This window comes from Girardinichthys multiradiatus, chromosome 8 (assembly GCF_021462225.1).
Source record: "Girardinichthys multiradiatus isolate DD_20200921_A chromosome 8, DD_fGirMul_XY1, whole genome shotgun sequence".
Taxonomy (NCBI): domain Eukaryota; kingdom Metazoa; phylum Chordata; class Actinopteri; order Cyprinodontiformes; family Goodeidae; genus Girardinichthys; species Girardinichthys multiradiatus.
This window is the reverse complement of record NC_061801.1, coordinates 8,823,424-8,848,130: the sequence shown is the minus strand read 5'-3', so window position 1 is coordinate 8,848,130 and position 24,707 is coordinate 8,823,424. Positions and strand designations below refer to the sequence as shown.

General features: G+C 39.8%; 2 protein-coding genes and 2 long non-coding RNA genes across 4 annotated transcripts; 3 read left to right on the top strand and 1 right to left on the bottom strand.

The window, feature by feature from the left end:
• The first annotated feature begins 1,050 nt into the window (after nt 1-1,050).
• eif2b1 (eukaryotic translation initiation factor 2B, subunit 1 alpha) lies at nt 1,051-7,508 on the top strand. Its single transcript, XM_047372445.1, has 9 exons — nt 1,051-1,347; nt 1,431-1,532; nt 2,903-3,039; nt 5,142-5,258; nt 5,336-5,448; nt 5,525-5,593; nt 6,453-6,528; nt 7,109-7,234; nt 7,315-7,508. The coding sequence occupies exons 1-9, from the start codon at nt 1,335-1,337 to the stop codon at nt 7,468-7,470; spliced, it is 909 nt and encodes a 302-aa protein (XP_047228401.1). The 5' UTR covers nt 1,051-1,334; the 3' UTR covers nt 7,471-7,508.
• Nucleotides 7,509-7,532: 24 nt separating this feature from the next.
• ddx55 (DEAD (Asp-Glu-Ala-Asp) box polypeptide 55) lies at nt 7,533-17,684 on the bottom strand. Its single transcript, XM_047372444.1, has 14 exons — nt 17,471-17,684; nt 17,333-17,383; nt 15,656-15,742; nt 15,466-15,557; nt 15,286-15,348; nt 13,974-14,123; nt 12,369-12,558; nt 12,194-12,276; nt 10,224-10,355; nt 10,050-10,142; nt 9,673-9,787; nt 8,146-8,314; nt 7,776-8,068; nt 7,533-7,679 (listed from the first exon to the last, which is right to left on the bottom strand). The coding sequence occupies exons 1-14, from the start codon at nt 17,576-17,578 to the stop codon at nt 7,533-7,535; spliced, it is 1,773 nt and encodes a 590-aa protein (XP_047228400.1). The 5' UTR covers nt 17,579-17,684.
• A 3,342-nt stretch (nt 17,685-21,026) lies between these two features.
• LOC124872376 lies at nt 21,027-22,710 on the top strand. The gene is made up of 4 exons (XR_007039273.1): nt 21,027-21,211; nt 22,218-22,268; nt 22,359-22,393; nt 22,648-22,710. It is a non-coding gene; the product is annotated as an uncharacterized LOC124872376 (long non-coding RNA).
• Nucleotides 22,711-23,322: 612 nt separating this feature from the next.
• Nucleotides 23,323-24,161, top strand: LOC124872325. The gene is made up of 3 exons (XR_007039262.1): nt 23,323-23,540; nt 23,872-23,984; nt 24,105-24,161. It is a non-coding gene; the product is annotated as an uncharacterized LOC124872325 (long non-coding RNA).
• The last annotated feature ends 546 nt before the right edge of the window (nt 24,162-24,707 follow it).

The following is a 24,707-nucleotide window of genomic DNA, read 5'->3' as shown; positions in this document are numbered from 1 at the left end:
TCCATTTTCTACATATGTTTGACCCTGTTCAGGGTCATAGAGGGAGGAGGGTTGTCACACCACGAACAGGTCACCAGTCCTTCCCCGAACCAACTCAGAGACTTCCAAGACAGCAACTCACACCAGTACCAGGAAGAAAACAAACCAAACAAGTTTGCTGAAGGAGAACATGCAAGCTCAACAGAGTAAGGTGCCACTTGACATTGGAACACAGGATTATATTTGCTGCTGCGAGTCTTCTTTCTGTTATTGAATATATTATTATTTTACATCTATATTATGCAGTTTAAAAACACGTATAATTAACAATGTAGAAACCTCTCGCAGTAAGATGAACAAGGGGGTGCACAGGGTCCTACAAGATAAAACTATTATGTAAAAAAATAAAATAAAACAATGTAATTAAAAATAGAATTGTTGCTTCCATATTTAATCCGACAACTTTTTCGATTATTATTATTAATCGACAAATATATTATTATTATGTTGTTGCTGTTGTTGGTATAATTCTATCTAATTTGAAGCTAATTGTGACATAAATGGGAAAATTAAAAAAACAGAAGAAAAATAAAAGGAACACGTCGCCCTCTAGTGATACTAATGAGAACTGCAGTGTGTGCCTGCTCAGAAACTTCATAAAGGATCAGTTTATTTACACTTGATTGAGACAACAGTTAAGATTAAATTAAAAACACATCTTAAAGAATATTAGGTGTATTCAAGTGGATAAATTATGTCAAACGCCAAATCGTATTTGATATACTTTTCCTTTTTACGTTTTTCTGATAGCTTTACATCTTTGTCAAGTCTCCTTGTGGTAGATTTGCGTCTTTTTCCTTACGCCGAAAATGTGAAAATTATAATTGTCATGCTGGTCGTTTTTTGACTTTTTGTAATTAACAACATTTAAACGTTTAATATACATTTCACGTTCACTTACATTATAACTATTTTTCCCCGCATTAAAATGTATCTACCTATAACTCCACCTTGTTTTTCTGAGCAGTCTGTGAAGCAGACACGTTGTATACGTCATAACTCTGCGACACGTCAACTATCAGAGCTTTGCATGAGCCAACGGTGTGTAACCCTACAGAGAGCGACTACGGTGATTTGTAGACCAAATTTGGCCATTTTTAAACTATTGCGGGTAATATTAAAGACGTACAACATAATTTGAAAGATTTGTGTATAATTTTGGCAGCAGCGTCGCGGTGTCTGGTTCTGGCATGTGTCCGACATCTGTGAACTGACTAGGTTGTCTAAAATAATTTTAGTAATAGTGATAGTGGTTTGTTTTGACCTTACAGAGCTTCTAGGCTTTGAATTTGGAGATGAATGAAGAAGGTGAGTTTCCCCTCAAAGTCCCATCCTCTGCTTCATGCGGTTCTGAGTGATGCTGAAACTCTCTCTCCGTGGTCTCTGGTCAGAACTAGTGGAGTACTTCAGGGCTCAGATGAGGAAAGACCCGGACATGGCCTCTGCTGTGGCAGCCATCCGCACCCTGCTAGAGTTCCTCAAGAGAGACAAAGGTGTGTTTTTCAAATGATCCTCGGAAGCCACACTACCAGTTAAAGGTTTGGACATTTGACAGTCAAATTAAATCCTTTTAAAATAATTATTAAATGAATTATCGTGTCCAGGTTAGTTTAAGTTGGTCTGTTTGTGAATCAGATTTAAGATTTATAATATATACCTGAAACAAAATCATACTGACCAATACTACAAGCCTGCAATGTCAGCCCAAGTTGAAGCCATAAGGCACAGCAATAACGCTGCCACATACACTACCTTACGAAAGTATTTCGTAGCACATTTTCTAATGCCACAACCACAAAGTCCCATCTTTCTTCGTGGGATTGCGAACCCTCTCTCCTCGAGTGAAACTCAAGCTCTTCTTGTCTTGCTGTCTCACTCTGCCTGGGTAAATCCCACTCCAGCAAGGGAAGCTTCCATTCAAAGTAACCCTACACCTTTTTTCCCCCTAAACGTCTGTTTGTGATTGTGTAAACAGAAGTGTACAATTTCCCTCCAAAGGGCCCTGATCACTCTGCAGATGCCGGCAGTATTATGTGGTGCTGCCTCTGTGATACACGGTGTTTCAGTTGGTCAGGATGATGAGTGTTGTTGGTCCAGCTTAGACTTCCTCACTCTGTACTCCAGGCCTCTGATGGTTAAGGTGTGATGTCCTACATATTAGTGATTTATATGGACTACATCTGCATACTTCAGGATTATGTTATCCATATACATGGCAGCACTTTAAGGCATCCCAGGACAGCTTCCAGTGTTTGAGAGCAAATAAGAGATATGTGCCTTAACAATGGCAATTATTCTTTTATGGTAAACCAGAAGCTTCAACAACACAGCCAGTTGAATGATTTTTATGACAAAATATTATTGAACCAAACTTATTTTCTACTTGTTTTCATAAAAATAAATAGGTATTGCTTTTTAAATACTGACCTGCACCCAGTTCAAGCTCCACTTAAAAGTTGCCAAGTCTGTTGACCAACACAAAGTAGTAAATGATTGGGAAGTGGTAATAAAACAATTCATGATTTTCACATTTTTTCTTTTTTTACAAATGAAAAAGATCAGAAAACATGTGGCATGTACTTGTATTTAGCCCCCTTCACTCTGATGCCCCTAGATGAAAAATAGTGCAATCAGCTGCCTTCAGATGTAATCAGTTAAGTGGTGTGAATACTTTTAAAAACTGCTTACTGATGGAGGTGCTTCCTTTTGAAAATATGAACAGAGGGCCACATAGTGTTTTTTTAAGCATCAGGACTTTATTTAAGAGGCTTTAGTATGTGTGAAAGTCCCTCTGCTTTCTTAAAAACTCTATCATTGTTATAATGTCTTTGGTTCCCCTGAATGTCTGCCTCTGATCCTACAGGTGAAACCATCCTGGGTCTGAGGGAAAGCCTGACGGGGGCTACAGACTGCCTAAAGGGAGAGGACTCGTCTGTGGCCGTGTCCTCTGGAGGAGAGCTCTTCCTGCGCTTTATAAGCCTCACATCACTAGAGCATCAGGCGAGTGATGTTTCATGTTCTTTATTCAGCCAATTACTCTGTTTATACATTGAAAAGGGACTCCACAAGTCTGTAATTATACATTTTACAGTGCTGTGAAAAAAAGTATTGTTCTGCTTACAGATTCCTTGAGTATTTGCTCCTTAGTCACACCTAAATGTTTCAGACCATAGAACAGATTTCAGTATCAGAAAGAGCTAACCAGTTCATATAAAATGATTTTTTTTATTAGGGCATAAAAGCTATCCATACCAACTTGGCTGAATGTAGAAAAAAGAATTGCCCTCAATATCTAAAAACGTGGCACTAACAACTGCCATCAAGTGTTTTTTAGTAACTGACATGTCACCGGGACTGAGGCAGCACACACCAAAGCACCCAGACCTGGACACCAAGAACCATCAATACACCAGCGGGCAGAGACACCAGCCTCCAGCAGCGGCGTCTCCTGGATGAGATCTAAATCCTCTCTTGGTTTAATTGTGATAGGTCACCCATTCCTGGAAAGGTTCACCACTGATCCATGTTTTGTCCAAATAAAACACACAGAGGGCAGTGTAATGGTGTCTTTATCCCGCCTTGATATACAGGGGTTGGACAATGAAACTGAAACACCTGGTTTTAGACCATAATAATTTATTGGTATGGTGTAGGGCCTCCTTTTGCGGCCAATACAGCGTCAATTCGTCTTGGGAATGACATATACAAGTCCTGCACAGTGGTCAGAGGGATTTTAAGCCATTCTTCTTACAGGATAGTGGCCAGGTCACTACATGATACTGGTGGATGAAAACGTTTCCTGACTCGCTCCTCCAAAACACCCCAAAGTGGCTCAATAATATTTAGATCTGGTGACTGTGCAGGCCATGGGAGATGTTCAACTTCACTTTCATGTTCATCAAACCAATCTTTCACCAGTCTTGCTGTGTGTATTGGTGCATTGTCATCCTGATACACGGCACCGCCTTCAGGATACAATGTTTGAACCATTGGATGCACATGGTCCTCAAGAATGGTTCGGTAGTCCTTGGCAGTGACGCGCCCATCTAGCACAAGTATTGGGCCAAGGGAATACCATGATATGGCAGCCCAAACCATCACTGAGCCGCCCCCATGCTTCACTCTGGGCATGCAACAGTCTGGGTGGTACGCTTCTTTGGGGCTTCTCCACACCGTAACTCTCCAAGATGTGGGGAAAACAGTAAAGGTGGACTCATCAGAGAACAATACATGTTTCACATTGTCCACAGCCTGAGATTTGTGCTCCTTGCACCATTGAAACCGACGTTTGGCATTGGCATGAGGGACCAAAGGTTTGGCTATAGCAGCCCGGCCGTGTATATTGACCCTGTGGAGCTCCTGACGGACAGTTCTGGTGGAAACAGGAGAGTTGAGGTGCACATTTAATTCTGCCGTGATTTGGGCAGCCGTGGTTTTATGTTTTTTGGATACAATCCGGGTTAGCACCCGAACATCCCTTTCAGACAGCTTCCTCTTGCGTCCACAGTTAATCCTGTTGGATGTGGTTCGTCCTTCTTGGTGGTATGCTGACATTACCCTGGATACCGTGGCTCTTGATACATCACAAAGACTTGCTGTCTTGGTCACAGATGCGCCAGCAAGACGTGCACCAACAATTTGTCCTCTTTTGAACTCTGGTATGTCAATCATAATGTTGTGTGCATTTCAATATTTTGAGCAAAACTGTGCTCTTACCCTGCTAATTGAACCTTCACACTCTGCTCTTACTGGTGCAATGTGCAATCAATGAAGACTGGCTACCAGGCTGGTCCAATTTACCCATGAAACCTCCCACACTAAAATGACAGGTGTTTCACTTTCATTGTCTAACCCCTGTATTTTCTTAAATGGGCTAATAACGTTTGATCAGGGCATGATGTTTTGCTTTCTCTAAGCATTTAGCCTCCTTCATGTTTTCACACAGACTCTGTTTAAGTAATTTCTTAATCCTACTGGTCTGGGTGTGGTTAGTGAAAATAAACTTGGCTTTCTAAATACTCCCACAGCACTGAAGGAGGGTTTTGGTAATCAGTCTCTGCGATCCATCCCAGTACAACACTAACGTCTATTTCTGTCTCCAGGATTTGTCTCGTTGTAAGAAAGTGATGGAGGAAAGAGGAGAACTATTTCTAGAGAAGATCTCTATGTCCAGGAAGAAAGTTGCTAAGCTCTGTCACACCTTCATCAAAGATGGAGCTGTAAGTACCTGTCGTGTCTTATTTCTTGCTCTTTGTACACAGTTAATCCCGTTCCTTTTTCCTGAAAATCCTTTCAGAAAATCTTGACTCATTCGTACTCCAGAGTGGTCCTGCGAGTGCTGGAGAAAGCTGCAGCAGAGAAAAAGCGCTTCTCTGTCTATGTGACCGAATCACAGCCTGACGCCGCTGGGTGAGTGAGCAGTCTGTGAACAGTTTTTTTCTGAAAGGCCACAAAATAATTCAGTTTTTTTTTTTTCTTTACTTAGACAACAGATGGCAGACGCCCTAAAGAAACTAAATGTTCCAGTAACGGTAGTTCTGGATGCAGCTGTTGGGTAAGGAAAGCTGTGCTGTGGACAGGGGAAGCAGCAAGTACAGAAAATACTACATGGTTTATTTTGTCATTCATTGATCCCTGGTCGGGCTTTACTATCGGAAATATCCAACTGTAAAATACATTTCTAAGATGACCTTTACAGTACAATTTAGTAACACAATTAAAGAAGACCGATTACTTTAAAAAATCCATTATAAAAACACAACAAAAGAAAACTAAGCAGTTTGACAGGTTGTTGCCAGTCAGATGAGACAAAATATCACCTAATTAAGCAACATATTAGTTATCAGGTTAATGACTTCATCCCTGATTCTGAGTGGGAATGATTCTAGAGCACAAAGGTTTTGATAGAAAACTTGGTTTCTCGGTATATAGATTTGAGATGAAGGCTTCGACCATACTGACACTTTCTAAACTGGAAATGAGCTTTTCTGCAACGTCACGTTTTCCCAGCGATGTGGAAATCAGTGTCCTTACCATACATCTGAACACGTGGATTATAGTTCAAATATACAACCTAATAAAAAAAAATGAATGGGACCTGAAAGGATCCCTGTGAAATTCCAGCTTCAATTTTGTTTGGAGAAAAAATACTTACTGTTACCAGGTAAAACACATTGTTCTCCTCCGCTGTATTTTTCTAACTTTTTCTTTTATATTTCAAATTGTGCAAAATCGCTTTCACCACAAGGGTCTGATGGTATGAAAGTAAATCCAGGGAGAGAACAAAAGATTTCTACATTTGAGGAAACATTCCCAATTTTTATGTTGACCCTGTTTTAATAAAGCTCACATCTCACATAAAATCTGCTTGTTTTAACTTAAAAGTTACAGTTGTTGTTTTTTTTGTCTCCCAGGTATGTGTTAGAGAAGGTGGACCTGGTCATCGTTGGTGCAGAGGGAGTCGTCGAGAGCGGAGGGATCATAAACAAGGTGCGCTGCCTGAGCTGGGACTAAACCAGTGTTGCTGAGCAGAGACCTGGATCATCAAACTTGCTCAACATAATCAGAACCTTTTCATATCCAATAAATGCAACTCAAACAGTCTAAATAGCAGCAAGCGGTTTCAGAATAGTAAATAATTACTCAGTGATTCAGAGTTTTTCCATTCTGTTAGCATTTATGGTAAATAGGCTATGGGAGGCTTTCAGGGACCAATTACAATCGTGAATGGGGAGCTGGGTTATGATTCAGTAAACGAGCTAAAATCCTGAACAATAACCACGAACATTGTCAAGTGAGGAGGCTGCACATAACAGCAAAAACATTTATAATATTTACTATTATTAATTTCCAGGTTGTGTTATCAAAGAGAATTACTGATCGGACCCTGGTCTTCCTGCCGCTGTTCTCTAACAAACGAGCAGCTGGATTAATACTTAATAATTAGGCGTTATCTGAAGGCAGTTGAGGCGGCTGAGCACAAACGCTTGTTACATTTTCCAGATCTTATTTGTGAAAACACAGGGCAGGTGTAAGTTGCAGCAGAAATAAGTCTTTTTTGTTTTTGCAGATCGGCACCTATCAGATGGCTCTGTGCTCCAAAGCTCACAACAAGCCCTTCTACGTTGTTGCTGAAAGTTTTAAATTTGTGCGTCTGTATCCGCTGAACCAACAGGATGTGCCTGATAAATTTAAGGTGCAACTTCATTATTTTGTGTTTTACAGTTTTCTGTCCCTGTATGTAGATTATTGACATGTCCTTCCTGTCCTGCACAGTACAAAGCAGACACCCTGAAGAGTGTACAGAACCTGTCAGAGGAGCACCCCATCATCGACTACACGCCCCCCTCCCTCATCACCCTGCTCTTTACGGACCTGGGAGTTCTCACCCCGTCGGCTGTCAGCGACGAACTCATCAAACTGTATTTATAACTGCTTCATCACTCTCCAATAAACGCCCCTAAAACAGATGTCCTGTTCTCCCGAGCTTTACATTAAGGTTCTTCTTCATGCTTTGACTTTGATCCATTTGTAATCTGCTGCTCAAAGTCTTCCTCACTGATTCTGCCTTTTTTTAGCTTCTTTAGGAGGCGAGTGTCTTCTAAAAGCTCCTTCATGTACTCCTCCTCCACATCAGAGCCCTGCAGAGGCACAAAAGAAGCCATTAGGATATATGAAGACATAAACTTGAAGACATATCCTGTCTTCAAGCTTAATTAATCCCCAAACAGAATTACCTCATCATGCTTCCTTTTGGCAACCCGTTTTTTTCGGCGCTCCTTCTTGGTCTTCTGTTTGGACCAGGCCTTGTTCTTTATGAAGTTCTTTTTAGGAAGCTCGACCTTCACTTTGTCTTTCAGCTCAGCCAGCATTTTCTGTCTCTGCTTTTCCCTATTTTTGTCCTTGTAGCGGATGCTGTCCGTGTCCACCGTCGTTTCAGTGAAATCGGGAAACGACTTCCCCCTTAACTCTGGCATCTTCGGCAGGCGGAGCAGCGCAAAGCCGCGGGCCATGGAGACAAAATCCAGATCTAAACAAAAAGGATATTACAATGTTTCATTCCTATATGTATCCTACAGCATACCATTGGCTTTGAGTGTTGCTCACCTTTTACCCTGAAGATGAGGCTACATTCATGTTTGGCATACGCCTGAACATATGAGACAAAGGCCCTCATGCCTTTGTCAAACATGGCCCGGTCAGCCAGGGCCATGGCCTTCACTTTGGGCAGCACATCCACCACGTCCTTTATTGGAGACATCTTCTGCAGCGGGCACTGGGCAGTTAAGACAACCTTGTTAACAGTCATTTCTCAATAAAGTTTACGAGATGCACCGATCAGAGGTTTAAAGCCGATTTCTGAGATTTCATAATGTTTTGGCCCATCTATACAGATTGCAGGCAATTCGGATTTCTTCTTAAGAACTTTAATATAAAAACTATAAGAGGAATAAAATATTTTTGCTAGCTTTCTTGCCATAAGTGGTCTATTTGTTTTAGGAGCAGAGTCAAAATCACAGAGAGATGATGCATTGCTGTAAAACAGGACAATGATTATGAAGGGGACAACTTTTAACGTTAGCACGGCTAACAAAAGATCCGATTGTAAAGGTTCTGACTGGCCAGTCCAGGCCGATCAAAGTCGGCTGTTTCTGGTTGCCAGCCAGTTTCTTAATTAGTCTCTAACGTTTTGGCATCTTCCTGTTAAGAAACTAGAAACAGAAAAGAAAACCTGTATTATTTTTTCTAGGAAGGTTCCCAGTAGTTTAGAATTATAAACTGAATAAATAAAGTAATAGTTTCTTGTTTCAAAGAGTGAAAAAAATATTTAACCATATCTAGCAGTAAGGCAAAATTACTAAGTGTTATCTTTACCAATAATTACGTTCATGTTGCCTTTCTGCTGCTGTTTAAATCCGGACATTGTGTCAAACTATTAAGATGGTTAAAATTTTTGAATGTTAGGTCAAAAAAGTAGTTGTACCTAATTAGGAATACTTTTTATGGCCATCTATGGGGGAAAATGCACATAAATGTTAAAACAATAGATGCACCAGAGGTCAAAATCACCTATTTTCCTTTGATCTGTAGATAAAGAAAATTATTTTCATGCATCAAAACTAAGAACTTTCACTACATTTGGTCTTTGAACGCATCAACCAACAGCAGGTACTCGAAAGCACTTTTTTTGTTTAATAAAAAAAATAATCAGACAAAGGTTAGGAACATCTCCTTCAACCCATCTTTGAAGGAGGGGGTTTCTAAAATGGTCAACATCTGAATCTGCTGGTCAGACCTCAAATGAAACTGAAAATAACCTCCAGCCAGGAAAAAAACATGCTTAAAACTCACCTATAATTTTATTCTATATCATTTTCTGAGGATTTCGCGTTACTACTTCACACTATTGACATTTTCTGTAGTTCTGATCCCTCTTTTAGTGACTTCATGCTTGGTTATATTATTGGACCGGCAGAACCTGAATGGATAAATGTCTCCAAAGCGTGCATGAAATGACTCACGGCTGATACAGGAAATCCTGTTGCAGACAGCTACGAAAAATCCACAGAATGAAATAACTAGGACCCCGATAAAACTTGTTTTTCTATACTTCCACAACTGCATTCAACTCACTTTCTGGTTTATGGATAAGAAGTTGACATATGATTCCTCCATTGGCAGCAGGAAGACGAGGGCGTTGCCATAGTTGCCAATACGCGCTGTTCTCCCACAACGATGCACAAAAGCACTGACAAGAAAAATCAACGGGTGAGCAGACGGAAAAAAAGGTTCAATGATTTCTCGACACCTGATAATCACATTGTTGTCTAATGTGTTTCATTATTATGAACAAAATCCACCACACCACCAAAATATATTAAAGTTTTGTTTTAATGTCTAAGCACACAGGATAGCTCAGTCTTTAACAGGCATTGATCTGCCAATAAAAATAGTCCTCAACTTTAGTAAAAAAAAAAAAAAACGTAATGTAAACGTCGCTGTGCACCGACCTGGCGCTGCTGGGAGGATCATACTGTAGAACCCAGTTCACATCAGGGATGTCAATGCCTCTGGCCATGACGTCAGTGCACACCATGATCCCACTGCAACAGAACGACAGTTAAAAAAAACAACGAAAGCATAATATCTTGTTTCTTTAGATTTTGACAGCAGGGCGTTTCTACCTTTTTAAGGCCCGAAAGTCTGCAAAAATACTGTTGCGCTTATTTTTCATCCTGCCATGAATGCAGTGGATTGTGACCTTCTTGACCAGCGACTCCAGGGCTCGGCCGAAGTACTCCACGCAGGCGCAGGTGCTGATGGTTCAACAAATACAGAGCAAATACAATTACTTGGCTGTAAAAAACAGGACATTCAAGATTATTTTAACATTTTGTACATCAGTTTTACTTATTTAGAGGTCTCTTTTTCAAGATTAAAATCAGTTTCCTTTTGTTACCCAGGAAACAGTGAAGCAGCCTGAAAGCAGATTCCTTCTTGTACTTCAACCTTTTCAGGGCCTGGTTTGCTGTCCAATGTTGGGGTGCCACATCATCAGCTGAGCTGCAGCAGATTGGTGGAGATCCCTGGGGTCAACCATGTCTATTTTTATTTTACTGACTCAATAAAATACCTTGCATAAAAAAAACTTTTCCCCAATAATGAACATCAAATCTGAAAAACAATACAAAGCAATAGAAGAGACCCTGACTGATGACACATTTAAGTATTTGCTGACATGCAAAATCAGGTCAGATAGACAAAGATAAACAAACATTACAAGTTCATGTATTGTCTTAATCACAGGTATTACAGTTTTCTTTTCCCTGGAACGTTTTCACATTTTGTAACATTACAGCTAAAGATTTTGATCTCTTTCATGGATTTCATGTCATAATCCAACACAAAGAAGTGCATAAATACCAAGTAGAAGAAGAAGGATACAAGGTTTCCAAAATGTCTTCTAATTCAAAAATTGAAAAATGTATATTTATATTCAGCCCTCCTGAGTTATTGCTCTGTTGACCCACCTTTTGCTGCAGTTAAAGCTGAAAGTCTTGTAGCGTGTGTCTCTACCAGCCTTCAAACATCTAGAGACTATTAGTTTTGCCAAATTCTTCTTTGCAAAATAGTTCAAACACTGTTTGATGTGATGGAGAGAATCTTTGAGCATCAATATTCAAGACTTGCCACAAATTCTTCAACGTTTTTCAGCCTGGTTCCCCCAAACTAACTAACTGACTGGCTGACTGACTGGCTGACACGCCAGGGCTACATGACCTGGCCGGCATAGATGGGGCAGATCCTGCTCTTCCTGTGCAGAATGCATGGATGGTGAGGCTGTGTGAGGGGTTCAGCTGGTGTGCTCACTGAATGTGTGCATTTCTGACTGAAATACATTATTTTATGCCTCCATTTTTCAGTTTGTTACATGTTGGATTCATGTAATTGTTTAAAGACATAACTTTTTTAACGTTTTTCAGACGTTTGAAAAAAAGTATATAAAAAAAAAGTCTTAATCAGAAATCTCACAACCCCCCTGCAGTACCTCCGCGACCCACCTAGGGGTCACGCAGGTCTTCTCAATGTTAAAGACCTCTGCTCTATTGGACTTTAACTGGACCACTGTAACACATTAAGATGCTTTGACACAAAACAGCAATAGCTAAACCCAACACAGCCAGAATGTAATGGGGTGTGCAATAATGGGAATGTCCTATCAGTTGGAATGTGTGTTTTTATTTTATCTTTAACAACTGCTTCTATTTTCCAATTTCACATAAATTATTTATTGGTCCTGCCCTGAGCAGGACGCTTTTTTCACAATGTCGTTGTATTTGTAACAGTGAAAATAAAGGATTTTCTGCCTCTGAAAATCCAAACCCTTCCATTGTATCTCTGGGTGTATGTTTAGAGTTGTTGTTCTGCTTTATTTCATGTAGCTCCATCCATCTTCCCATTGTCTATGACCACCTACCCTGTTCCTGAGCCAAATTTCACAGCTGTAGGAATGTGAATAGGAAATCTAAAGAAAATATCTACATTTGGAAGATTTATATACGCATTTTTTAACAGAATAAAAGAATCAAAAATGAATGACCATGCAGAAAGGTAGGTTTAAACATGTAATGTAAAGTAACACATATAATCATACCTGAAGAAGACCAGGTTCTTCTCATGCTTGTGTTGCCTTAGAAACGTCACCAGGTTGTTGAACTTGTCCTCTGCTCTTAAAATCTGACGGGACAGAACAAACATCTTTTGTGTCATCTTCACTTCATCGTTTGGGGAAAACTGATGAACAACAGGTTCTTCGCTCATTCACTCACAGTGTAGTAGTTGGAGAGGCGGGATGGAGTCTTCTGGGATGCGGCCGCAGCCTGACCTTTCTCTTTGACGGTGATCCGTACAGGGTTTCTGAGGCCGGCCCTCACCAGCTTCTCCAGCTCCTGAGTCTGAGTGGCTGAAAACAGGCCTGTCCGTCTCTGTTTGGGCAGGTAGCTCAGGATGGTGTTCAGGCTGCATACACACAGACTGTAAGATGAACTACAATACAGGTAAACCTGGAGTATATATAAATGTGGACCAGTTTATGGGCATCATTGGTGAAGATAGGAAAAATGGTTAAAAATAAATTCATGTTTTATTGCAGCAACAAAATGTCATCCTATACATTTTAGAAAATCAGACCAGAGATAGCTCTTCTCAGAGTCTCTAATGTTCTAGCGCAAAGTGACCAATGAAACTGTTCTGTCGTCCTTGTGTTGGACCTAAGTTCAGCTTTTGAAACAGCTGACCACCAGATCTTGCTTGAGAGGACGTGGTATTGGGCTGGTGTATCAGTATCTGCCTTGCAGGGCTTTTCTTCATATCTTTATAATAGCTCATTTTGTGTGGCTGCTTCAAACTATAAGACTTTGGAAGTCTCTGTGGACCCTGTTGAACTTTTTCAAACGCTACTACAAACCCATCTTTTTACAAATGCTTTTGATTAACTATGAGAATGTATTGATTTTTAATGTTTTCAGTTTTCTTCTATACAGTACTTTGTGAAAGGTGTTTCGAAAAGTGCTACATAAATAAATAATTTCAGTAGATTTATTCACCGACGGAAAAATTATATCAAGAAAAAATATTCAGTTAACAAACTGCAACTGTGTAAATTTTATATTTAAGTTAATCCGAATTCCCAGGGACTCTAATTAGTAATCCATAATTTCCTGTTTCCATGGGGTATAAGCATGAGGCCGAGGCCCATTTCTTTTAGTCAACAGAGTGAACAAGGACCCATGTTTGCCTTTCCACCGGGAAGTGTTCAGGAAGTGAGCGCAGTAGCTTGAGATTATAGACCGAAATGCTTTTTTTTCTTTTACAATATTCCAAACGTATCTGGTTTCAGTGTAAAGACAGATCTTTCAGCTATATCAAGGCTTTACTGTTGGTAAATGCTGCTAAAACATGCAAGAGGTTTCCTGAAAAGAACAGCCTCTAGATCACAAGTGTCAAACTCTAGTCCTCTAGGACCAGTTTTCTGCAACTTTTAGATGTGTCCCTCTCAACACAACTGAATCACATAATTGTCTCATTAGCAGGACTGTATGACTTGAATGTATGAGGAGGTCATTTAGTCCTTTGACACGTCACAAAGCTGCAGGACACTGGCCCTCGAGGACTGGAGTTTGACACCCCTGCTCTAGATGGTTTCAGCCTGTCTTCGTTATCATTCAGCCAGGAGCTCTAAACCCGCTCCATTCTCTCCCAAAGCAATGGGAAGCTAAATAGCAGCTTATATCTCAGATTCTGATTGGTTAGGTACAAATTTAGTCCAGAATCAGGAGAAGAATATTACATCCAAACACTATATTCAAAAACATGATCCTCTGCATGAGCTCCTTCTCTTTAGCAACTGTGAAATGTTTCCTGATGCTACATACCTGGTCTCGAAGCCCATGTCAAGCAGCCTGTCGGCCTCATCTAGAACCAGAACATCCAGACTCCTGACTGCGCTGGCCAGTTCCAGCCCCTCCGACTTCCTCCTGAACATGTCCTCCAGGCGGCCAGGCGTCGCAATCACAATATTGCCTCTGAAAATAAACACAACTGGACATTACCTCAGGATAACAATAACTTTTTATAATTCCTCCATATCTCACTGAAAACTGGAGGTAAAATACTCTCTGGAATTTTCACTTATTCATACAAAACTGTGGCATAATCATGCAGTCTTGTCAGATCTGATGTTTATCTTATGCAGCTGGACAACAACTAGGCATGTGCTGGTATGAGGTTCTCACTGTGTAAAAATAACAGCGTTAACACAAAGATTTAAAACAAGAATGGACAACATGATCTAGCTGCTCTTATCAAAGACAGAAAGGGAACAATTATTCCCACTGATGCTAAAATAAAACTTTTTTGTTTATCCTGCTGTGGTGTATGGTAGCCCAGCGCGAGCTCCATGAGACTGTTTTTGATGTATTTTCTTTTTTCACTCTCTTGATTACATGATCTTTCTTGTGGGTGTTTTCTTTCACCGTCTCTCTACGTTTCTTTTTCAGCACAATTAATTTGCAACTGTAGCACAAAACCTGCTCAACACATAAAGCTGACTTGTCAAGCTTATAAGCAAGGGAAAAGTGGAGCTGTCTTTCCTTTAGCCAGCTCACTGGCGGTGTGCAGGAACAATTTGGGGCTGAGGAGTGCTGTGTATCTCTTCTCCACACAGTTGCAGTCATTCCTGCACTTTCTCTGGCATCTCATGGAAAGTAGGAACGGTAAGAAGGAACATGTTAGCGGCTTTTAAAGCCTTGGAAAACCTTGGTGATGGTAATCAGCCAATGCCTTGTTGCATGATACTAGAAATGCTAGAAGTTTCTCCTTGTCAAATCAAGTGAGTCAGCCAATCACGTCTGTGTAGCTCTTCAGTGATCCAGGACAATACCGTCTTAAGAGCTTAAACAGAAAACAACTGGACTTATTTTCTTGTTTCTTAAAGGCTTTGGCTGGTCACTTCATTCAACCAATCAGGATATGGTATTTGAAAACTCAAATCCAAGTATTTTCCTCAGTTTTAATTTGTTATAATTAAAACAATATTTCTTACCTTGAGATAGGAAACACAGGTTAAAAAAAAAAAAATCTGAACTTTACTCAGATGCACTTTGTCCAAATGACCAGTTTAACAGAAGGACGTTATACTCCTCCCCTTAAAAATAGAGGAAGTCTGGATTGAAATACATCACTTACCCGTGTTCCTTAAACCTCTCCACATCTTCTGCTGGGTTACTGCCACCAATCAGTAAAATCTGCCTGAGAAGCAAGAGGTGAAACTGATTACTGAAGACAACCAATGCCTGTTGGTTTTTCAACATTTCTATTGATTATACTGTGGTCATATTTTATTCTATAACATTTTTCTTTACTGACGTGAGCTCTGGAAATTTCTGGATAAACTTTCCCATCACTTCACTGATCTGCAGGGCCAGCTCTCGTGTAGGAGTGATCACCAGGGCACCGACCTGTGGAGGACACCGGAACGTTTCAACAGATCCTACTATCAGCATCATCACAGTCTCAGAAATTAAAATGGACATCTTGGCTTTGGTCTCATGTTTACCTGCTTCTTCTTTAGTTTTTCCTCCCGCCTCAGCAGCAGCTCTATAATAGGAATGACAAAAGCCAAAGTCTTCCCACTCCCCGTGACCTGGAGCAAAACAACAATACATTATAACTGTGCCTCAAATGACTCCTTTTGCATAATTCCCCTAATTACAACGTGTCTGCGTTTTTACCTTACATGTTATTAGCAGTTTAAATACCGCAGTTTTTTTTAATAATAAACTGCTTCTTCCCATTTCATCCATTGTTTTAAAGATTTAGGGATGTATGAAGAAAGGCCCTCTGTCTCCGGATGATCTCTGATCATGTTTAAGCTCTACCAAGGTTTTTACACCGTCCAGGAATGAAAAGACTGCTGCACGTCTCAACAGAGGTCTGGGGGTCAAAGCTGTATTTATTCAGCTGCCAGCAGAGGGAGCTGCTGAGCCAAATCAACAGGAGTACGATAAATCCTTGTGGTATTTAGTATTTATACCCTTGAACATTTTCACATTTTGTCAACTTTTAACTATAAACTTCTATGTCTTTCATTTAGATGTTATCTAAACAAACAAAGTACTTTATATTTAGGAAGTAGAAGGAACTAATACATGACTGAAAACATTTATATAACTGAAAATCTGAAAAGTGTGGCATGAATTTATATTCGGCGTAGTGAACTTTGGGTCATGACTGAAAGAACGAGAGCCCGGATACAAGTGACTGAAATGAGCTTCCGCAGGGTGGCCAGGCACTCCTTTAGAAACAGGGTGAGGAGCTCGGAGAGCCGCTGCTCCTCCACATTGAGAGGAGTCGGTTGAGGTGGCTCGGGGGTCTGTATCGAATGTCTCCAGGATGCCTCCCTCGGGAGGGGGCCCAGGGGATGGCCCAGGATACGCTGGAGGGACTATGTCCCTTGGCTGGCCAGTGAGTGCCTTGGGCTCCTCCTGGGAGAGCTGGTGGTGGTGTCTGGAGAGAGGGAATTATGGGCGTCTTTACTGAGTCTGCTGCCCCCACTACCTGGTTCCAGATAAAGCGGAAGACAACGAGTACGAGATTTTATCAGCCTGTAAGAAAACATCTTTATTCCTGCTCTGTTTACAGAAAACTTGAAGAGTTTAATTCTTTGTCTTGTTTGGATACCACAAACCTTTTCTTTCACACAGCTCCCATTTAGGATAATGGTTTATAAACAGATTCCTGTCACTTTAAAACAAGCCTCTAATAACTGCTTCTAAGCTAGGAGATGAATTTTATTAGTTAGAAACTGGACTAAGTGCCTTCGTCAACAGCCATCATTTCAAAAAGTATCACGTGTTTGTTTCAACTTTTCATCTTCAGTATAATTTATTAATTGAAATCACCACTACTGTAATTTTATTATTAGCATCGTTGTTCAATTGTTCCTATAATCAGATATGGTTATATTTATTACAGTGCAGCATGGCTGTATTACTATATAAGGTAGATATATTGCATTTGTTGTACCTTAATTCAATATGATTTATTATTTTTCTGATTTTATGTAATTGAATTAAAGATTTGTAACGCGATAAACACACTATACCATGAAAACATTTCCTGGATCACATTTGTTTGGATTTTTTTTCATGACAGAATCAGAGCTAACGCTACATGTTGACGGTTCTTGTTCCGTCTCAGCTGCGTTAAATGACTTGCTGAAAGAGACACTCACCGCCTCGGCTGCCACATCTTTATTGTTCACGAACAGCGGAATACAAGCTGACTGTAAAGGAAGCGGATCAATCGGTCAGGTGGTGATTTAAGGGCAGAGTGGATAGAAACACAGGGATTTAAAGCTAAGTAAAGTTACCTGTACAGGCGTCATGTGAGTAAATTTCAATTCTTCGAGTGTTTGTAAGATCTTCTCGTTTAGCTGAACAGGTAAGCTGTCCCACGTCCCCTCTGTAATGTTCTCCATGTTGGGAAATAAACCGAGAAGATGTTGCAGCAGAGCGCGTTAGTTAGCACATGGTCCGCCTCGGCACGATGGACTTTCCGTTGCGTTGCGTTGCGTTGTTGTTTACACGCCGGGTGGGAACTGAAGCCGACTCCCTCGTATCGTTCCGCTTTCCACTATATTTGTGTTTCTGGGTATTAACTTTTATTTAGTTTTAATTACCCCACCTTTAGCGATTGTAAGAAAACCCCCTCCTTGCAAGCTACAATGTAACAAAAACTGAAAGCATAACACAAAATATATGAAATGTGGAAATTGATACAAGCCACCTTGCAAAAATATTCATATCCCCTTGTGTTTGCTCATTGTTTGTCACATTATAACTACAAACCTCATGGTAATTTAAATAGATTTTATCAGGGCATGCGTAATTGTCAAGTGTAAGGAAAATAATACATAATTTTCAAAATTTTTACGAATAAAAACCTGAAAAGTGTGCTGCGGATTTGCATTCTGTCCCACTTTATTATGATACCCCTAAACCAGTGAGACCAAGTGCCTTCAGAAATCACCTAATTAGTCCACTTATGTAGTTTATTTTCAGTATAAATCCAGCTGTCTCTGCCCTCAGAGATTTGGTAGAGCACATTAGTGAAGAACAAACAACATCATGAAGGAACACAGCAGACTGGTCCAAGACAAAGTTGTGGAGATGTTTAAAGCAGGGTTAACGATATCCTTATAGTAACCATGGTAACTCTGAAGAACCTGTAGTGATCCCCAAGTCAGGCGAGAGAATCTTATTCACTGGACAACTATCAGTGCGCTCCACAAAGCTGGCTAACATTGCACAATACCTTAAATACACCATCCATACAGTGAGGCATGGTGGTGGCAGTGTCAGGCTGTGGAGATGCTTTTTTTCACAAGGGATAAGGAAGCAAACAGCCAAAGCTACACTGTAGTGTGGTTTAGATCAAAGCATATTGACATTGTTGCTGTTGGGTAAAAAAACGTGTAACTCAGTCCTGCATCTATAACAGGAACAAGTGGTTCTACAAAATATTAATTCAGGGTGATTAAATACAAATGCACACCACTCTTTTCATTATTTTATTGGTAAAAAAAACCAAAAAAAAAACATGCATCATTTTATTCCCTCTTCACAATTACATAGTACTTTGTTTCGGTCTATTACATAAACTCCCAATAAAGTGCATTGAACTTTGTGGTTGTAACGTGACCAAATGTAAAAATGTTCAAGGAGTATGGATGCATTAATCCATCTCCCTTCACAGCTCCCTGGATGAAGAAGGAGTTAGAGTTTGAAACCCCAAGACATCATAGAGCTACAAAACAGTGGTACCCAGCACTGTTCTTTCACTTTACCAGCGGCTGTCCACAGGCTGCAGCAGGGAAAAAGCGCACATGAATGTCTGAATCTCTCTGGCCAAGTAAACGACTGTATCTTTGAAGAAATAAACCTTGGAAAAGGTTTAAGAAAAAAGTTAAGTACGGTCTGATGTATGTGTAACCCATGACCTTAACCCGACCCGATGGAGAGTAAGAGTAGTTGCCCTAACCTGTCTGAGCTTCTGTAGACACTTGCACCAGGCGGCTAGACCGAGAACAGTCGCCACATCTCCTTTGTTCATCATCGCCACCCAACTAACTTGCCCCATTGGTTATACAGTGCCTCTGGAAAGTATTCACCGCGCTGCATTTTTTCCCTCTTTAGATCCCAATGAGCACAGTGGCCTCCATCTTTTATAAATGGAAGCTGTTTGGAACCAACAGGACTCTTCCTAGAGCTGGATGGCTGTCTAAACTGAGTGATCGGGGGAGAAGAGCTTTATTCAGGGAGGCAACCAAGAAGCCCATGGTCACTCTGTCAGAGCTCCAACATTCCTCTGTGGAGAGAGGAGAACCTTCCAGAAGGACAACAATCTCTACAGCAATCCACCAATGAGGCCTATGTGGTGGAGCAGCCAGACAGAAACACTCCTTAATAAAAGGCATATGGCAGCCTGTCTGGAGTTTGCCAAAATGCACCTGAAGGACTTTCAGACCATAAGAAACAGAATTCTCTGGTTTGATGAGACAAAGATTGAATGCCAGGTGTCAGGCAGCAATGCACAGAGACACCCTGGATAAAACCTGCTCCAGATTGGGTGACGGTTCATTTTTCTGCCTTACAGCTCAAAGCCCACAGCCAGAATCTCAAAGAAGAGGCTTCAGAACCACTCTGTGAATATCTGGAGTAGCCAGAGTCCAGACTTGAATCCGATTGAACATCTCTGGAGAGATCTGAAAATGGCTGTAAACAGATGTCTTCCATCCAACCTGATGGAGCTTGAGATGTTCTGCAAAGAAGAATGGGTCAAACTGCCTAAAGACAGGTGCGTTTGTGGCGACAGCAAAAATGGCAGAAAATAAAGTTACTAACCCTCCGCAATACTCCCAGGTGAGAAAAGATTTAACTATTCCAGTTTTATAAATTTTCTTGTTTGAAGAACTAGCCAGTGAAATGACTTGTTTCTTGACCGATTTAAAAATGTTGAGATGACCGCACTTGGCAGGGTTATGTATTAGCCTAGCAATATTGTCGGTAGTCGGCTAACTAACTAAAATGAACTAAAACCAACAAGAATTTTCGACAGAATCCTTCATAATACAGTACAGTTACAGAGAACATTTTGTGTGAATTTTTAAAAACAGTCATAGAAAAAATTGTAAAAAATAAAGAGGAAGAATTGTAATAATAATGTTAAACTGGCCTAGTCGGCAACTTGCTAGTTACAGATTACTGTTGTAGGGTGTCAGGTATAGGTGACAAATATTTTAGGGAAACAAAAACATTACAATATCAACGTCAGGTCTATAGAATTACTCACCTAACCTAGCGAAATAGAAAATCTAAAACGGTAGAAAGATAAAACTACAGCAGCTTAGGAAATGAAATGTTTAAAGAGCTGAAGTGGTTGTTTTTAATTAGTAAGTAATGAATTATAGCAGCTGACCCACAGTGGATTTAAAAAAAAACTTCGGATCAGTTGTGTTATTGGTTTAATCTGTAATGGTTACCGGTTTGACAAAAAATATAACATCTGGTTTAATTCCTTTAGGGTGATGGTAGAAGTTCATTGAGTCTGCTGCCAGAAATCTGGTGTCATTGCTGATGGACTCCCTGGCTGCAAGTAGTTCATCTGTATAACCAAAGGCCAGAGAAATAGAGACTGGACAGCAAGAGATGACAAGGTGTGTGCTTGATTTTCTGTTGTAGTTTCTCTGTTATATTTTTTGTGAATTAATTTCTGTTTTTATATATATTTTTGTATATATGATCTACAGTAATTATTAAAAGTTATTGAAGGAAATAAAAAAATGTTGCTGTGGATAACTTTATTATTTGACTTTTACTGTTTTGTTTGACAGATCTTTTCCTGGGTATTTTAAACCCAGCATCCGTGGTAAAAAGAGGTGTTTTCCTTCTACTAAACAGTTGAAGGTAACCACAAAGAACATGGCTATTAGTTTTTTTTTGCTACCAAGAAATACTTCCCACACACCGTTGCCATCTGAGGAGCTTGAGCTCATGCAAGCTGGTTTGGGGAAAAAACTGTGACCCTCCCGGAGGATGGTGACCACACAAAGGTACCGTTGTCAATCCAATTATTTGTTTGTGGGGAGATTCAGATTATCTTTATTAACCATGCAAAAAAATCAAAGATGCACTGCAGAATGAACACTTCCATGCACTGCCACCTGATCCTCTCAGTTCATAAAATTTAATTTAAATCAGATGTATTCATAAATGAGTTTTTGAAAGAAAAATGTTTTTCTTGCTACAAAACAGTTGGGAACATGAATGTTTTTTTTTCGTTGTCAAGAAAGATGGGAATGAATACATGGTATTTGAATCAGTTGGTCTCAGTAATTTTCCAAACAATATTTCATAAAAATCCAAGTAAATTCATGACTGATACTTGGAAGTTTAAGTAAGCAGGCATGCAAGGATCCCTTGATATTAAAGGTTATACAAGGACTGTTGCTTTTGGTCTATTGTCTCTCCTTCTCTAATTTAACTTTTCCATGAATCTAGATTGAATGTGATGTATGGATGCCCAAGATTAATCGTTGAGAGCCATCACCCTGCAGCTATTAGATACGTCCCTACTTTGACACACCGAGAGGGCTATTCTGTCAGAGCTTTGAAAGCTGTTTCAGGAGGGGGGGGGAAGTCACCCTTTACATTGTACCCCTTCAGAAGACATCAGACATGTGTCCTTTGCCTCTTGACTCTCGGCACTTTTCAAAGATGCCAAATATGACATGCTACCAGTGTTGTAAAGTGATGCCTCTGCATATGCTTGCAGTGCATATTAAGACATGCACAGAGAAGGGGGATTCTGATGAAAGCGGGTGTGAGATGAGTGTAAGGTCTTCTATAAATTTGTTCTAAACATTGCAGGGTGTAATGTAGCACTTTTGTGTATTTGCAGGACTCAGACTCATGGATTGTAGAGAAAAAGGCAAAGCTTAAATCACTTAATTTCTAAATTACGTGGTAAAATTTGAAACTATTAAAACCTGTTTGGTTTTACCCTTTTATTTTTTATATTATTTTTTTATGTCAGGTGGTTTGTCCAATTTTCCACAGCAAATTTCCAGAAGAGGAGATCACAGTCCATGCTAGTCTGTGTGGGGAGAGGTAATATAATATTATTTCTGTTTAGGTCTTTATGAGAATGCTAACCTTAAAAACATATATGTTTATTTTTTAACTGTGTTCCATCAACAGCTTTGCCTCAACAGTCCCTGCAGCTCAAGACGTTGGTATGTGTTCTGCTAAAACTCCTGAATGTACACCAAAAAGGTATTTTTTTAAATGTATAGTCAAAATCTGCTCAAATAACTGCTTGTTGATTGATCATTTTCTGAGTTACAAAGTAACCAATGAAATTTGAAATTTAAAACTCCACATTGTAAGGTATCACTGTAGCCCTTTGTTAAATGGCTCTGATAAACAAGGCTGTTTACAGTGCCTGTATTATAGAATGTAAATTTGAACTGTTTTCTGCTTCTTTAAGCATGGAAGATGTATGGGGCTTGCTTGAACAACAAGTTGACAGAACAAAAGAGTTTAAATTGTGTGTGGCCAGAGAAGACCCTCCAGATAGGGGCATCCTCCAGTGGAAGAGAAACAAACTGCATCTCCTACAGATGCTCTCAAGGTGGTCTTTATTGGAGAGCCAGGTAAGTAATTCATAATTTTTCACATTCTAAATATGGAACAATTAACCTTAAAATGAATGAGTGGTTTTCTGCTGCAAGATATGATTTCAGATATAGAGATAAGATTCTTCAAAGGGCCTGAAAGCAAGGGTAAAAATCCCAAATTCTCTCTGACAAACCTTGACAATGAAAACTTCAGGTTGGTCAGATGTAGTGCTTACTCATAGTAACTGTATGTGTACTAGCCGTTTTTCTTCAATGGGTTAAGTAAGACAGATTTGTGTTCATAGAGCTGTTAGCCACGCCCCGGTGGCCTAGCTCCAGCTTTTTTCAAAGATTGGTGCTACAACTTCTTCTGCAGTGGAGATCTGGACTTCAGCTTTCTGAGTAAAAAGGATGTGGCAGACCTGGACTCTGCCTTACTCTGTCGACCACAATGAGAAATATGGTTCATCCAAAAACAATTCAACCCTCTGGAAATTTAAGTATATTTTAATTTTAAGGCATATATTTTACAAAAGTGTAAAAATCAGGTTTAATGAGAAATTAAATGCGAATTAGCTAGGGTTTTGAGTAATTATGGCCTTAACTGAACAACAATTGTACCATTTGTTGGATTTATTACTTTAACTGTCTTTTAGGTTGACAATGCAGGAGATGCAGAATCTCTTATGATGCTGGCTAAGGACATAGTAAGCTGTGAATACACCGCCCCTATCAAAATGGACAACAAAGAAACCATAAGCCAGTAAGAAATGTATTTGAGTCTTTTTGTGAAGCTTTGCCATTCTACTTTTTGGTTACTTTTGGGTTTTTTCCCCCACAAATGCTATTTTCTTGCATTCCACAACAAGCCTAATTTCAATGCAGCAGCAACTCAGAAAAGGCATGGAACTCTATGGTCTGGTAAACCAGATAACTGCAAATGCTGAGGCTTGCCGACCTCTGTTTGTTCCAGGAATGATGATGACCAAAGTAACTAGTATTAGTGTTTCTGGCTTTACTCTAACAGACCATTTCCTAATGTATTTTTAATCATGTCTTTGCTAATTCTTTGCAAACATCCCTTCACTCATAAGCCTGATGATGACTTCATCATGATAAATTGCCACCCACATTGCAGTGAAAAGGGAACATGAAAGGAAGATTATTAACTTTCTGCAAGATTTCTTGGAGGAGGTTGAAATATCAGGTACAATATTAAACATCACATGAATAAAGTATTGATTAATTGATTTCTTTAATTAAACATAGACCTCGTTAGATAAAAATTCCAAGATTAAAAGACTGTTTTAATGCATTCTTTTCATAGATTGAGAAGCGCCAAGTGCAACAGCTGAAGTGTCGGAGTCTCTTGCCGCCGAGGATGTGCTTCAGTGGATGACAGGGCAAGTCCACATTTCCATTCTTTTTAATGAAAAACAAACTTTTCAAAATAACATAGATGTTTGACCATGAGCGCTGAGAGCGTCTAAGGGATCACTCAACTTGTTTTCCAGTAGTGAGTGCATGTACTTGTACAGTCACTTTTCCAGTGCAACGTCTGATCACTTGCTCTGACTTTAGAAAGACCATGACAGAAGCCGTTCAATATGGGGGTGGATTCCATAGAATTTAAGCTTGTTGTTCCTTTGTGGAAGCAATACACTGCAAAAACTGAATCTTACCATGTATTTTTGTCTAGTTTCCTGTGTAAATATCTCGGTACACCTTAAATAAGACAAAACTAACTTATAACTAACTTATCAGCAAAATATAGCAGCTTGTTTTAAGTCAGTAATTCCTTATATACTAATGAAAAAGTTTTAGTTCCACTGGCAGATTTCACTTTTGATATGGGAAAAATGCCTTGTTATAAGTGAAATAAGCTGCCATCAATATTGAGCAATTAATGACTTAAAACAAGCTGCAATAT

Bases quoted from the DNA above. Each gene is read 5' to 3' on its own strand.
- eif2b1 (XM_047372445.1), top strand. The intron at 3,040-5,141 runs GCGAGTGATGTT...TTCTGTCTCCAG, and splicing joins TCACATCACTAGAGCATCAG to GATTTGTCTCGTTGTAAGAA. The intron at 6,529-7,108 runs GTGCGCTGCCTG...TTGTTTTTGCAG, and splicing joins GCGGAGGGATCATAAACAAG to ATCGGCACCTATCAGATGGC.
- ddx55 (XM_047372444.1), bottom strand. From the start codon at position 17,578: ATGGAGAACATTACAGAGGGGACGTGGGACAGCTTACCTGTTCAGCTA. The intron at 15,349-15,465 runs GTCAGTAAAGAA...CTTGCTTCTCAG, and splicing joins CAGAAATTTCCAGAGCTCAC to GCAGATTTTACTGATTGGTG. The intron at 12,277-12,368 runs GTGAGTGAATGA...CTGTCCCGTCAG, and splicing joins GCCTCTCCAACTACTACACT to ATTTTAAGAGCAGAGGACAA.